The sequence below is a fragment of the Lithobates pipiens genome, unplaced genomic scaffold (genome assembly GCF_037356315.1).
Source record: "Lithobates pipiens isolate NorthernLeopardFrog02 unplaced genomic scaffold, aLitPip1_a1.2 Scaffold_14, whole genome shotgun sequence".
In the NCBI taxonomy this organism is placed as follows: domain Eukaryota; kingdom Metazoa; phylum Chordata; class Amphibia; order Anura; family Ranidae; genus Lithobates; species Lithobates pipiens.
In genome coordinates this window covers 203252-218152 of record NW_027507728.1, presented here as the reverse complement: position 1 = coordinate 218152, position 14901 = coordinate 203252, and the positions used below count along the sequence as shown (strand labels likewise).

The 14901-nt window shown below is 41.7% G+C and overlaps 1 protein-coding gene across 4 annotated transcripts in view; it reads left to right on the top strand.

Moving 5' to 3' along the window:
- The window catches only part of WDR5 (WD repeat domain 5), a 51973-nt gene extending 47901 nt beyond the window's left edge, over positions 1 to 4072 (top strand). For all 4 annotated transcript variants that reach the window (XM_077479128.1, XM_077479130.1, XM_077479129.1 and 1 more), the window contains exons 13-14: positions 102 to 189; positions 2933 to 4072. In XM_077479128.1, the coding sequence (XP_077335254.1) occupies positions 102 to 189; positions 2933 to 3033 (189 nt within the window). In that variant the 3' untranslated portion in view covers positions 3034 to 4072. The remainder of the gene's footprint in view (positions 1 to 101; positions 190 to 2932) is intronic.
- Positions 4073 to 14901: the final 10829 nt, after the last annotated feature.

Sequence of the window (14901 nt, the reverse complement as noted above, 5' to 3'; positions counted from 1 at the left end):
CATTACACTTAATGTATAGCACCTTTCTTCCGCTGCTGCCTTAAAGAGGATCAGTACCTGTTTTTCCAGTTGTCTACAATCTGCACTGTTTCTGTTTTCAGTGGATTGTATCCGGCTCTGAGGATAATTTGGTTTATATCTGGAACCTACAGACCAAGGAAGTTGTGCAGAAACTACAAGGACATACAGGTAGGAAAAGTTATGAATCCTAGATAGTGTAAATTTCATTCACCTGATATGTTGTATACTTTGACAAATGTGCCAGTCTTTAGAGTATAATTATCGATGTTTGTTTAAGAAGTTATTGGACTATTGGTAACGATGCTTCATCAGTCTAGAAGTCAACCTTATGCTTCCACTAGAAGCACAGTTTGAGTCCAAGAACAAGAGTCAGACAGCCAGTCATTGTGGGTCAAATTGAATCTCCATAGATGCAGTACAGGGACGTGCAGTGAGTTCAGTGGCTGGTGAGGCACTGGCTAGTATCAGAGCCAGATACACACAGGTTACATACGTTGCCAATGTTGGAGCGAGAGCAATATTTCTAGCACTAGACCTACTCTAAAATGTTAGTGTCGCCTATGGAGATTTTTTTTTAGGTACCAGAGTTTGGAACCTTTCCATGAGTGCTCGATTTTAAAGTACGGGTGTCCGTTTAGTCAGCGTAACATCTTTCATAGAATCCAAAAAATCCGGCCAACTTTTTTTTTTGTGTGTATGGGGGGGGGGGGGGTGTTTTCATTTAGTCCTGAGTTTTTTTTACCAAAAAAAGCGTTTGAATAATCGCTGCACAAATACAGTGTAACTCAACATAAAAAGTTACCACAACCATTCCCCCCCCCTCCCCCCCCCCCCCTCTAGGGTTTCTGCAAAAATATATAGCAGCAGATTCTCATTCTGCCTCAACTGTGTGAGAAAATCATGGGGTTATGGGTAAACCTTGTACCCATAAACCCATGCTTTTTCCTTCTAGTTGAGAGGGTTGGGCGGGAGCATTTGTCTTTTAGACACATGCCCCTTCTATGACACTGCAGTGAGGACAGCCTCCACTGCAGCATTTTTTATTGGACAGCTTGTTCCAATGGTGCTTTACCATTTTGGTCCAAGGCTCCAAGCTGTCCATTAAGCTCAGTGCTTCTGACAAGAAGTGAGAGGCACTGTGAGCTCAGCCTCTGTCTGCTGCAAAAAGAGTGTGCCAGCTTGTATTTAAACTGGCCGCTCTGGGTTGCACAAATGTTTAAATGATTGTAAAATAATTTTTGAATTAACAGGAAAGCAGGAAGCATTGAGGGATTTGCTGGAACAGGATGCAAGACTGGTATTTCTGAAGTCAGCTAAAATTCAATATGATTTTGGTAATAAACCTGGGAGACTTGGCGGGGGGCAATTAAACCTAGACGGAATCTGAATTATATCGCAAAAATAAAAGCTAAAAAGGAGTGCTGAAACATTCAACTAGAGATATTAGTAACCTTTTTCTAAAGTATTATCAATCGCTATATAAAGTAAGCGACAAACAAGATTGCGATGATAAACAAAATAGAAGGAATAAAATTGAACAGTATCTAAGGAAGATAGAACTACCAGTTATATCAAAAGAAGATTCAAGTAAGCTTGATAGCGATATCTCTAAGGAAGAGATGGAGCAGGCAATTAAACAGTAAGGGTGAGAAAAGTCCAGGGCCAGATGGGTACACGTCCCTACTTTTTAAGACGTTCCTTGGAACCCTGACGCCCTACTTTCATCTATATTTGAACTCCATTGGGGGAGGAATTAAGATATGCAAGGAAGCTTTGGGGGGCTTTTATAACAATTTTGGCAAAGGAAGGGAAGGATCCAACGTTATGCTCCAGCTTTAAGCCAATTTTCCTGATTTAATGAAGATGTAAAAATTTATGCGAGGATTTTGGCCGAAAGGTTGAAGCTGTATATGCCAGATTGTATGGCAGGGGCTTGTCCCCTGATGCACTCCCTCCGAGCCCCCCCCTCTCCTAATATAGGGGAGAGGAAGGTGATGCGTGTGCCCCTCCTTCTCCCCCCCCCCCCCCAAAGTAAAACACAGGTAAGAGGGGTATACGTTTGTTTATATTGGGGTAACGTAGTTCACATACATAAAGATACAAAGAGGAAGGGTGGGAAACTCCCCCCTCCATTTTTTTTTTTTTTTTTTTTGCACAACTTGAAGGAAGATGGTAATGGGGACAGAGATGGGAATTCTCCTCCCCCCCCCCCCCCCAAAGTAAAGCGAAATACACGGTTAAGAGGGGGGGTAGGGGAGTTGGTCTGCTCCCATTCTTTTCTCCTTCTTCCCAGGAGAATTAAGAGTATATGCCGCGGTCTAGATTATGTGCTGGTTATAGTACAGATCTATTTGTGTACCTGTATGTATTTGTGTATTTTGAGAATGTTTTATATTTTCATGAATGATTTGCAGATTGTTTTGTAAAGTATGAAAAATAATCTTAATCTGTAAAAACGTAATTTTTAAAATAAACTGGTCGCTCTGTATGCAGCTTCTGACAGGCTGCACAAGAAGCCCCATGTCTCCAGAACTATAGGTGGCCAGTGGTGTGGTAGACTTTAGCTACCTCAGGTCACGAGCTACGACCCTCGAAGCTTGTTCGTTTTTTTTTTTTTTTTTTTCCCCCTATGTTCATGGCAGGTACGCGTGGTTTTATACCAAAAAGTGTTGGTATAAAAAAAATGTAACCAATGTATTGACTATTAAGCTGGCATTATTATTGTGCTTGGTTTTCGAGACACTGGTGCTGAGACTGATGATGATTTCACAATTTGATGTACTCGCTATATAAATTAATATCTGTGTTTCCCTTGAAATTGCAGTTGCTCTCCAGAATGTACTTTAATTCAGAAATGTTCTAATTTCATTCAGCTATAATTTTTTATTTTATTTTTTTTTTTTATCTTCAGATGTCGTCATTTCAACAGCCTGTCATCCTACAGAAAACATCATTGCTTCGGCTGCACTAGAGAACGACAAGACCATCAAATTGTGGAAGAGCGATTGCTAAATCCCCTCATTAGACTGTATCCTCCAGAGGCCTCTAAACCCCCTGGGACACAATCCTGTAAAGTGTGAATCGGGATTCTGAAACGTATTGATTGTGAAATTTAGAACAAAGAAGGAATATCTTGCAGCCTCAAATGTAGTATTTTCCAATCAACGTTTTTTGCCAGCAACATTTCATCTACCGTCTCTATGCCAACACTCACCAAAGTTTGCTTGTTCTGTCCACTCTTGGCTTACATTCTTTTGGTCCAAAGATGTTGACAAGCAGCGAATGAGCTTACAGTATCAGATTTGTTTTCTTTTTTTCCTTTTTTTTTTTTTAACAATGTATGTATCCCTCTTTTTGGGAAGTAGCTTGATCATTTTTACTCCAAATTTCCAATAGTGGTCAGATCTCCAACCTGCACTTATTGGGGGATTGAATGTGCTCACAGATCCTTGTTATACAAGTTTTGCAAAAGAGGCTTTAACACGTTTCCCTGTTCTCTTCTTTTCTAGTCAAATTCAGTTCAGCTGTTGTGACCAAATGAGGTTGCTGGTATCACAGTTGGGTCTTTCTTCTCGACAAATCTGTGGTTCCTGTGGTTATATGGTTGTATAGTTAAGTGTGTGTTGCTATGTGTTACTACAGAGACAATTCTGAAGCGTTTTTGAGTGGAGCAGCGTGCACAGACTGCACTACCTGACCTTCAGCTGCCACCAGCTTTTGGCACTAGAGTGGGAATCCCATCTCCTGTGTGTTGTTTTTATTGCTCCTCCCTCCTTATTTTAATGCCATCATTTTTTTCCCCTTGCTGGGTTATTTAAGGGTGGGAATGGAAGGGTGATCCTATTGTAAAAAAAAAAAAATCGGAAAAAAATCATTGTATAAAGCAGCGCTGTTTTGTATTTTGGAGATTCATAGTATTGTATTGCTTATGGCATGAGTCTGTATTCGGATTTTTTTTTTATATTTTTGTCAAAATTTTAGTTTTTTTTTTTTTTCTTTCTGACAACATACAGATCCATAAGCTGTAATAAAGAGGTGGGTTTTTACGTGACTTTTTTTTTTTTTTTTTTGTCGGTGTGAAAATTTGTTCATGCTCATGGTGTCAGTAGCACTTCAAATTCAGTTATGGGCTACCAATCAAAATAATAAATAGATTCAAATAACGTCTCATGACCGCCCGTACACCTTAATGGTGGCCTGAAGAGAGTGGTGTCACTGGAAGCCAATCGGTATGATGTACAGTGCCTTTAAAAAGTATCCATGCCCCTTTTTTCCTATTTTGTCATGTTAGAAACCAAAAACGTAAATGTATTTTATTGGGATTTTATGTGTTAGGCCAACACAAAATGGCACATAATTGTAAGGAAAATGATCAATAGTTTTCAAATTTTTTTTTTTTACAAATACAGTAAATATCTGAAAAATTGTGTGTCTGTATTTCGCCCCCTTTACTCTGATACCCCTAACTAAAATCTAGTGGAGCCAATTGCCTTCAGAAGTCACCTTATTAGTAAATAGAGTCCACCTGTGTGTAATTTAATCTCATTGTAAATACATCTGTTCTGTGAAGCCTTTAATGGTGTGTTGGAGCACTTTTTTTATTTATTTTTTCTTGTAAAATTTATTTCTTTTAGTTTTTTTTAGTTTTTTTTATACAACACAAAAACAGGCGACTTGGCACAACACCAAGTCGGACATTCAGCCAACATGGCCGGCAAAATATACGATTGCCAACATTGACAGTCTGCGATACCCATGTACCCCTCCACCCCCCCCCCCCCTGTAAAAATTTAATCCATGCATAGGAATGAATGCCTCTCCATTTTGTAAGTATCAACGGAATACAGACGTCCCGACTTCACCCAGTTTAGGAGAAAGTTGACCTAGCTCACAGACTTTAAGTGAATATTTATTTTAACGTTTCACTCCTGTCAAAAAAAAAGCTATTTTTGTAATGAAACTTGGTTTACCTTAAAGACCTTTTATATAATGACAATCTGTGTCGCACGCATGCAAATGTTAATACCATAAATATCAACCTATTTTATTTTTCACGCCAAGAGTATACAGTATCTCACAAATGAGTACATCCCTCACATTTTTGTAAATATTTTATTCTCTTTTCATGTGACAACACTGAAGAAATTGTACTTTGCTACAATGTAAAGTAGTGAGTGAACAGCTTGTATAACAGTGTAAATTTGCTGCCCTCTCAAAATAACTCAACCCATAGCTATTAATGTCTGAACTGCTGGCAACAAAAGTGAGTAAACCCCTAAGTGAAAATGTCCAAATTGGGCCCTAACGTGTCAATATTTTTTTTGGACACCATTTTACAGAACTTCCTGCAAGCTAACCCCCCCCCCCCCCCCCCCAGGAGAGCGGTTCTAGGGGGTTATCTGATGCAGGAAGAAGCCGCCAGGTGACCCCAGAAGACTAGGTTTGAGGCTGCACAGTGGAGATAAGCATGATATTTTGAAAAAATACAGTCACTTTAACCCTCTTGGGCATGGAGTTCACTAGAGCTTCACAGGTTGCCACTGGAGTCCTCTTCCCCCTCCTCCATGATGACATCATGCCCCACAGATGCGCAATAGGGTTTAGGTCTGGAGACGTGCTTGGCCAGTCCATCACTTTTACCCTTGACTTCTTTAGCAATGCAATGGTTGTCTTGGAGGTGTGTTTGGGGTCATTGTCATGTTGGAATACTGCCCTGCGGCCCAGTCTCTCTGAAGGGAGGGGATCATGGTCTGCTTTAGTATGTCACAGTACATGTTGGCATTCGTGGTTCTCTCAATGAACTGTAGCTTCCCAGTGCCGGCAGTACTCATGCAGCCCCAGACCATGACACTCCCACCACCATGCTTGACTTTAGGCAAGACACGCTTGTCTTTGTACTCCTACCCTGGTTGTGGCCACACACGCTTGACACCATCTGAACCAAATAAGTTTGTCTTGCTCTCATCAGACCACAGGACATGGTTTCAGTAATCCATGTCCTTAGTCTGCTTGTCTTCAGCAAACAGTTTGCAGGCTTTCTTGTGCATCATATTTTAAGAGGCTTCCTTCTGGAACAGCCATGCATACCAATTGTATCAAGTGTGCGGTGTATGGTCTGAGCGCTGACAGGCTGGTCCTCTACCCCTTCAACCTCTGCAGCAATGCTGGCAGCACTCATACCTCTATTTCCCAAATCCAACCTCTGGATATGACACTGAGCACGTGCACTCAACTTCTTTGGTTGACCATGGAGAGGCCTTTTCTGGAACCTGTCCTGTTAAACCACTGTATGGTCTTGGCCACCATGCTGCAGCTCACTTTCAGGGTCTTGGAAATCTTATAGCCTAGGGCATTTTGTATGTAGAGCAACAATTCTTTTTTTTTTTTTTTTTAAGATCCTCTGAGTTCTTTGCCATGAGCTGCCTTATTGAACTTCCAGTGACCCGTAAGAGAGTGATTGATGACCCCAAATTTAACACCTGCTCCCCATTCACACCTGGGGGAGAATATGGCTAGTTGGGCCCAATTTGGACATTTTCACTTAGGGGTGTACTCACTCTTATTGCCAGTGGTTTAGACATTGATGCCTGTGGTATTTTGAGGGGAAAATAAATGTACACTGTTGTACAAGCTATACAATTGTAGCAGTGTCATTTCTTCAGTGTTGTCGCATGAAAAGATATAATAAAATATTTACAAAAATGTGAGGGGTGTACTGACTTTTTTTTGTGAGATACTTTATAAGGAGTTTGGAAATTGTGGAGAAATGCTTAAAGTGGAAGTAAACCCATCGATTTAAACAGTTAAAAAAAAGAAAAAGGCATGCCGGGAATGCTAACTGCTCATTGGCTGTGCTCTCAGCCAAACTATCAAACCATCCAATGGCTGGTGTCATAACGAATCACATGTGCAGCACCATAGCAGTTGAAGATTAAACAGAGGCAAAGATGGCAGCTTCCTTGGCTGAAAACGATAGGGGAGTTTACTTCCACTTTAATGCATTACAGTATAACTAAACCCATTTGATTTAATCGACCGAAAAGGACTAACACTTGCAGAAGACTAACATGGGAATAAAACTAAAATGCCATTTTAAGAATAAATCGAAATTTGCTGCCAAAATTAATACTGCAAGGAGCACACCAGCCAGGTCAGGAGTGAAGTTTGAAAAACCTTTTATCATTTTCCTTCCACTTCACAATTATGTTCCACTTTGTGTTTGGTCTATCACAAAATCCCAATAAAATAAATTTTACGTTTTTGGTTCGAACATTAAAACATGTGGAACATTTCAAGGTGTATGAATGCTCTTTCAAGACACTGTACAGCAAAGTTGATATGCGTTTCAAACGCTTAGAAGTTGGGGAGAAGGTGCTCAAGATGAGCTGAAGCAAAATATCAGTGCTGTCCTGATTATTTACAGCCCAATGAGCCACCTTGGGAAGGGGTGAGGGTGATGATACAGCAAGCGACAGGGTTTGAATACTGCTCTCCTTTTTGTTATGAAGTGTAGATCAAAACAATGCCTCGAATTATGGCAGGTAATACAGGTGTATTCTTGTCTGCATGGTTACACTTTAGTCTTTAGAGTGTAACTGTGGACAAACGTATGGCTTTTTATAACATGCCTTCACTGACCTCTGTATTTGAAGGCACTGTGGAGTAATCCATCCTAAGTTCACACACAGCGCACACAGTTTTTTTCATTAAACACCTCAGCTTGCCTTGCTCTACCCATCCCAGTATGTGACAGTGCTCTGGTAGCCAATTAAGCCCTGGCCCTTTAACCTAATTGCTACAAAAATGGGTATAATGGTGCTAGCTGTGAGAATTGCTGGAGAGGCAAGTATCTTGGAATTGAAGGCCTGAATGGGCAATGTGACAGTGTCTCTAATTCCCCATACACAGGGTTGGAAATTCAGACGGAAAAAGTCAGATCGGATTCTGTTGTCGGAAAATCCGATCGTATGTGGGCTTTATTTGACTTTTTCTGTCGGAATTCCCGACGGAATTTTTTTTAGCGCTGGATCTAAAATTTTCCGCCAACAAAATCTGATCTGACTTTTTCTGATCGTGTGTAGAGAATTCTGACAAAATGCCACGCATGCTAAGAAAAAAATTTGGAGACAAACTATTGGCTACTGGCCTCTACGTAGTCCTGCCGTACGTTGTCCGGTTGACAGGTTTTCCGACAACTTTGTGCGACCATGTGTATGCAACAAGAGTTTCGGCCATAATCCGTTGGATTTTGTGGTTGGAATGTCCGATCGTGTGTATGGGGCATAAGATGCACTTGTATATCTTCACATACACTGAGGGGAATTGGGTATATTGCTCTCTGGTGCTAGCTGATTCTTTTTGTCTACTAAGACTTGAATTGGTTCTCTAAGGCAGGCCATACATGGTCGAATTCCGAAAACAAATCTTATTTTCAAAATCAGAAATTCTGTGCGTTTTTGTAATCTGATAATGATACCATTGATTTTCCAAATTCGAACAGCCAAGCCTTCAATTTCACCTAGTGTTGCTAGAGAAATTTTGTGTCTAGGAATCTTTTTCGGGTTATTTTTTTCTTCTTGCACTCGTGTGCATTCCTTTTTTCGATTTTATATTTCTCACACAATTCTCCCATCGTGGATTAAAAAATCGTTTGTTTTTTTTAAAATTTCCAATCACTAAAATTTGATAGCAACGGTCGATTTTTGTGCAGCTATGTGCCACCAAGTGTGAAATTCTAAATAAAATTCTTTCAGAATTTGAACCATGTATGCATGGCTTAAGATTGAAAATGCGGTGTAGAGTCATGATCAATTTTTCAGTAACTCCTGGTAACCAGTCTTTACCGATGGGTTGAACTTTATGTATTTTTTTTATTTTTTATTTTTCTTGCACTTTTATGTGTACCATTTAGGAGAGCTTTACAACTGTAGCATCTGGTGATGTCACTGGCATATGCGCACTGCACTTTCAATGGATGGCACACTTGAGCATGCTGTCCATTGAGTGAGCTGAGCAGTGACACTCCGTGCACATGAGTGGCTCAACCGTTCAAATGGCCGGAGCCTGCGAACCATAAGGAAGACTTGGTAAAAATAGAATCCCTGTCGGAGGCGACTTTGTGCCGTTTGAGGAATTATTTTTTTTTTTTTTTATTCCGAAGTAATAAATTCCCTTTTTTAAGGCCTTAATTACCTTTTGATGCCTAAATGACTGGTTCTGGGATCTGAAGTAGGTGTGATTATTCTAAAAAGTAGTATATGCAGAGAATTGTTTAGAAACTATGGATTTGAGCCCTGTTCCATGCTTTAATTGTAGTTCCCATGCTACAAGAGGGGGGATAGCAGGGGTCTTCAAACTGTGGCCCTCCAGTTGTTCAGGAACTACAGTTCCCATCATGCCTAGTCATGCAAGTGAATGTCAGAGTTTTACAATGCCTCATGGGATGTGTAGTTCCGCAACAGCTGGAGGGCTGTAGTTTGAAGATCCCTGGGATATGGAGTGCAGCAGTGCCCCATATGAGCCCAGGGTTTCAGCTTCTACCACAACGTAAACCTTTTCTTTAAAAAGTATCACCCATAAGTATAATTCATTATACGCATCCAAAGGGTGTCCTGCTAGAAAATTGAGAGATTATGGAGCCCAGCCCTCTAGAAGAAAATAGTTGTCCTAAAATGAATACGCGAAGTCTGGGAGGCCCATTATTCCCTAAAAAGGATGATTTTTTATGTATCTTTTTTAAAAAGGCGACAGAAGGGTCCAGACATGAGTGTTTTATATGTATAGGAAGAGAGGAAGCAGCTTCCTCTTAAAGAGGCGCTTCAGGTCTCTTGCCTGTCCAGGGATTTAGTGATATTCTCACCTTAACTGACTGGCTTTGGGTGCAGGTGATGGCATAGGAAGTGAAGCCTTGTGGCTTCACAGCCGGTTTCCTGTTGTGCCTTGTAAATGGACCCATAGTCTCCTGGGACCTGTGATGTGTCCCAGAAGACTGCCGGGGGGAAGGGCCAAACTTCTGCCTCATATTGTAACGCTACCAGCTTCTCTCCCCCCCCCCCCCCCCCCCCCCAAAAAAAAGTGCTAAACTTGGCAGTGGCAGATGAAGGTGCAAACAAGAATGTCCCCTTTTGGATGAAGCTTTACTTTTATTTAGATCTTGCCTGTGAGAGTTAATGGTAGGGACCAACAAGATGGTGGCACTGTCAACAAAAATAATGTACATTCCTCCGTTGATGCTCAGTGACCACATTAATCCAGCCACTGTCTGCGATAAATACCCCTCCACCGTTGTTGTGCAGTAGCAGCAATAATACCCTTCTCATTACTTATCTGAACACATGCTTCTGTGCTGCTTTTACCCCGTTCAGCTGGAACTACACTATTCCTGTCGGGGCAGAGTGATGAGTAGGAGGCTTTAACTGACAGCTTGCATCGAGTACATGGAATGTAAATATTCCGTCACTTGACGCCCTGCTGCTATTCTGTATTGAACAATGGAGGCTAAAGCACTGCAAAAAAAAAAAAAAAGGGGGCTCTGTTGGCTGCCACTAGCTTTATTCTAGGGATAAATCAAAGAAAAGGCTGGACGACTGCACTCTTAACACCTTTTATTGAAGATGGTTTAAAAATTCTTCTGGTACAAAGACATCAGAGGCACAGGATCAATGAAAAGCTGACATGTTTCACACCACTTTGGAGGTGCTTAGTCATAACTTGTTCTAAGGTGTTTGATCAGATAAATGTGTAATGTTGGTTCAGATTTTTTGTAGAGATATTAAACAACTTTTTGGAGCATATTTTTTCTTACTTTATAAGATCCATCAAGGGGAACTTGTCATTTTGTGGTGCTGTGAACAAGGCCTGCGTGCCGAAACGTGCCTGCGTTTTTTCTTTTTTTTTTATCATGGTCATACGACAACAATAAATTAAAGACTGAATTTCCAGTGGTGCCGGCTCTTCTATGTACATTTTATGGTTCGTTTTTGGATGTGGGAGGGACATCCTGAGCCAGAGCACGTGGACTAGGTGTGGCACCCTCCATCTCATTATTTTGGCTTTTCTGTTCAGAGTGGTATTATTTTGTGCTGCTTTTACTGCACAAAAAAAAAAAAAAAAAAGTCTGTTGGCTGCCAGTAGCTATGTTCTAGGGTATTTGATCAGATCAGGGCCATCTTTAATATTGATTGGACCCCTGGCAAACATTTTTCTTGGGCACCCCCCACAATGCAATTTCGCTCTCCACCTGCTCTGAGATATAGAAATCACACACACACACACACACTCTCTTACTTTACTGAATCAGATCAGACATGTCACTTCAGTGCAGGGCCGCTCTGGCTCATCCTTGGAGGAAACAGTTGATCTGGGTCACTGGTGCTGCTTTAGAGGATCCCCTGTACTTGCCTCTCCTTCGGTAGCTCCAAGGCCATCTTTAATATTGGTTGGACCCCGGGCAAACATTTCCTTGCCCCCCCCCCCCCATGCAGTCTCGCTCTCCACCTGCTCTGATCTATATACACAATAAATAGCAGCTAGACTCAAAATCAGATCAGACAGCGATTGGTTGCTAGATTTTACAGCATATCATTCTCACTTACTGACTGGTTGCTAGAGGTTACAGCACACATTACGGCTCACTGATTAGTTGCTAGAGGTTACAGCACATTATTTCTGCTTGTTGATTGGGTGCTAGAGATTACTGCACTTAATTACTGATTGGTTGCTAGAGGTTATAGGACATTATCTCCTCACTGCCTGCACACCATGGACTGGGGAGGTGAGGGGACCCATTAATGGAAGAAGACCCCTAGGGATCCTAGAACTCCTGGGATCAATGGCAATGCTGATTTCTTTTTTTTTTTTTTTTTTTTTTTTTTTTTTTACTGACTACCAATATAAAGAGTACTTTCAACACTGGCAACCAATAAAATAAGGGTTTACACTGACCACTAATGTAATATAAGCATTCACAGTAACCAAGTAAGGAGGGATTTATACTGACCACCGATGTAAGGGGGACAGTCACACTGGCCACAAGTGTGAATGATCGGATTCTACACCAAGCCCCAATGCAATGAGAAGATTTACACTGACCACAACAGACATTTAGCCTGCGTTCACATTTGTGTCAGGAACGCATGCAAAAACGCTTTCCTGACACTACAGAAACTTGCCACCCTTTAGCAGATACACAGCAGTGCCATCAATTGTTAATGACACCTTCCCGCATCTGTTGACATGTGCTGTGGCACCGTGTGATTTTGAAAAAGCGTTAGGCACTTTCTTCTGCATTTCTAGCACATAGAGTAGCCCATTGAAATGAATGGGCTGCCCTACATGTTGCCTACATTTTTATCCAACACCTAAAACCCCTGCTAACCTCTGCACCCCAAACCTCCCCCATTCTCTCCACTCCAACCCTCCACCCCTTTAACTCTACCTGCCTCCTATGTTCATCTTTGCACCCACCTTCCTTACCTCTATACATCCCCTCCTTGCTCACCTGTGCACCTAAACTGTAATTCCTTCTCTGCCTACCTCTTCACACCCCAAACTACCCTCCCCAATTTGCTTACGTTTACAGAACAGGCTGATGCTAGGGTTAATGACCACAGTTGCAGACAGGACTTTCAAGCATGCCCCTTTGTCTCCCCAGTGGGCAGCATTCAGCATAGGTGATGGTGGATATGACCTACGGGCGGTATGCTATACATATGAGTGCCGCCTTTTATTTCAGTGCTGTCGGCCGTGGCTATTTACATATGCATGCTGCCGCTATGTACATATCAATGCCGGTTATTTATTTATAAACACAGGGTCTGCAGGTGAGTCATCTGTATGAAACAAGAGGGCAGAGCTGGGCAGAATTAGTAGCAGCACTTCACACTGAGATAGGACACAGCACAGGACTAAAACTTTAAGGGACGGGGGAATTTAAACCAGGATAGTTTGCAAGTATGAGGCAGCTGCTTTGGGCCGCACAACAATGGCAGCTGCCCCTTTTGCCCTGCCTTAAAATGGCCTTGGGTAGCTCATGGCTGGAGATAGAAGGGCTGGAAATGGGCACATCAGCCTTGATAAGAGGGTCAGGAGTTGGGAGCTCTACCAGTGAGCGACTTCACTCCGCTATATCCAAGCCACGCCCCCGGTTTTCATTTTTTTTTTTTACAAATATATGAAAAAGTGTGCCGTGCATTTGTATTCAGCCCCCTAAGTGAATACTTTGTAGAACCACCTTCTGCTGCAAGTCTTTTGGGGTATGTCCCTACCAGCTTGGCACATCTAGAGAGTGAATATTTATGCCCATTCTTCTTTGCAAAATAGCTCATGCTCCGTCAGATTGGATGCGGAGCATCTGTGAATAGCAATTTTCAAGTCTTGGCACATATTCTCAATTGGATTTAGGTCTTGAACAGGGGTCCAGTAGTGGATATAGCAGGTAAGGATCTAACGGAAGCATAGTCCGCAAACCGGCCAAATTTTGGAAACAAGTAGTTAGTTGCTGGTTGGGATCAAGTCGGGGAACAACCCAAGGGTCAGTAACAAATGTTAGCAAAGATATGGAAGGTAGCAGGAAAGACAAAAGTGAGATACTGGCTGGAGAGAGCACAATACTTTGTTTATATACCGTATAAATAACTGACATTGATATGTCCGGTCCATAAATATTGGGACATCGACACAATTCTAATCTTTTTGGCTCTATACACCACCACAATGGATTTGAAATTTATAAGGAGAGGAGAGAGATGGGACTTTGAGTGAAGCACACAGCAGTAAATGGATTGGTCAAGTGACTGGAAAAATGTAATTTATTTATATTTCACAAATCATACATTGTTTACAAGTATTTTGGGCAACAAGCCTCTAAAAAATACTTGGGGCAACATGCCTCGTACAATATAAATCACAGTTCAATAAATAAACATATTGAGTAGTCTTGAGACCTTAGTAAGTAAATTAACCAAACGCCCAAAATAAAAATTTCTAAATATGAATAAAAATGCAGATTATGTAAAAACTGGATATTCCATGATTACAAGAAAAAGAAGGTAATAATACAAGGCTCTACGCGTTTCGCGGCGCTGTAGCCGCTCATCAGGAGCAGGTACCATGGAATAGATCTAAAAAAGAAAAATAGCAAAAAATAATAAAAGGAAAAATAATGAAACAAAAATTAGCTAAAAATGGGTGTTATCCCATATTTAAAGAAAAGCTGTGCATCCAACTTACATTTGCATCAGCACACCATCTGGGTGGTATCAAGAATTGGCAAAAAAAGACCGCAAGGTGAAGCCCCCAGGTAGCGCGGTAGCCTGCATGGATGATTGCAACCGCCAAGGACACCTCCAGAGTCGGTGAGTGCAATGGGTGTGATGTGAACATAATGATTGAAAGAAACCCCTAGGGCAGTGATGGCGAACCTTGGCACCCCAGATGTTTTGGAACTACATTTCCCATGATGCTCAACTACACTGCAGAGTGCATGAGCATCATGGGAAATGTAGTTCCAAAACATCTGGAGTGCCAAGGTTCGCCATCACTGCCCTAGGGGGACCTAAGTGAGATAAAAAATAAAAACATGAATTGTGAGCAAGTGTTGCAGTGGTGATGAATGGATGGTGCAAGAAAAAAAAGGGAGCAGATAAAGTGAAAAAAGAAAAGAGAACATGTTGTGTACTTATGCCAACTGAGAAGGACCATAGTCGATCCACGTAAGTGTGATCCTACTAGTGAGTGGGAAAGGTGGAAAGTGAGCCTACAACGGGAGATGCACCATCCGCGTCCTGCCACCAGAGCCACGCAGGTACATGCAGCAGTGGAGGGAGGAAAAGCTTTCACCTAGACGGCTCAGCCGTCCGGCGATTAGCGCCTGGCCATCCC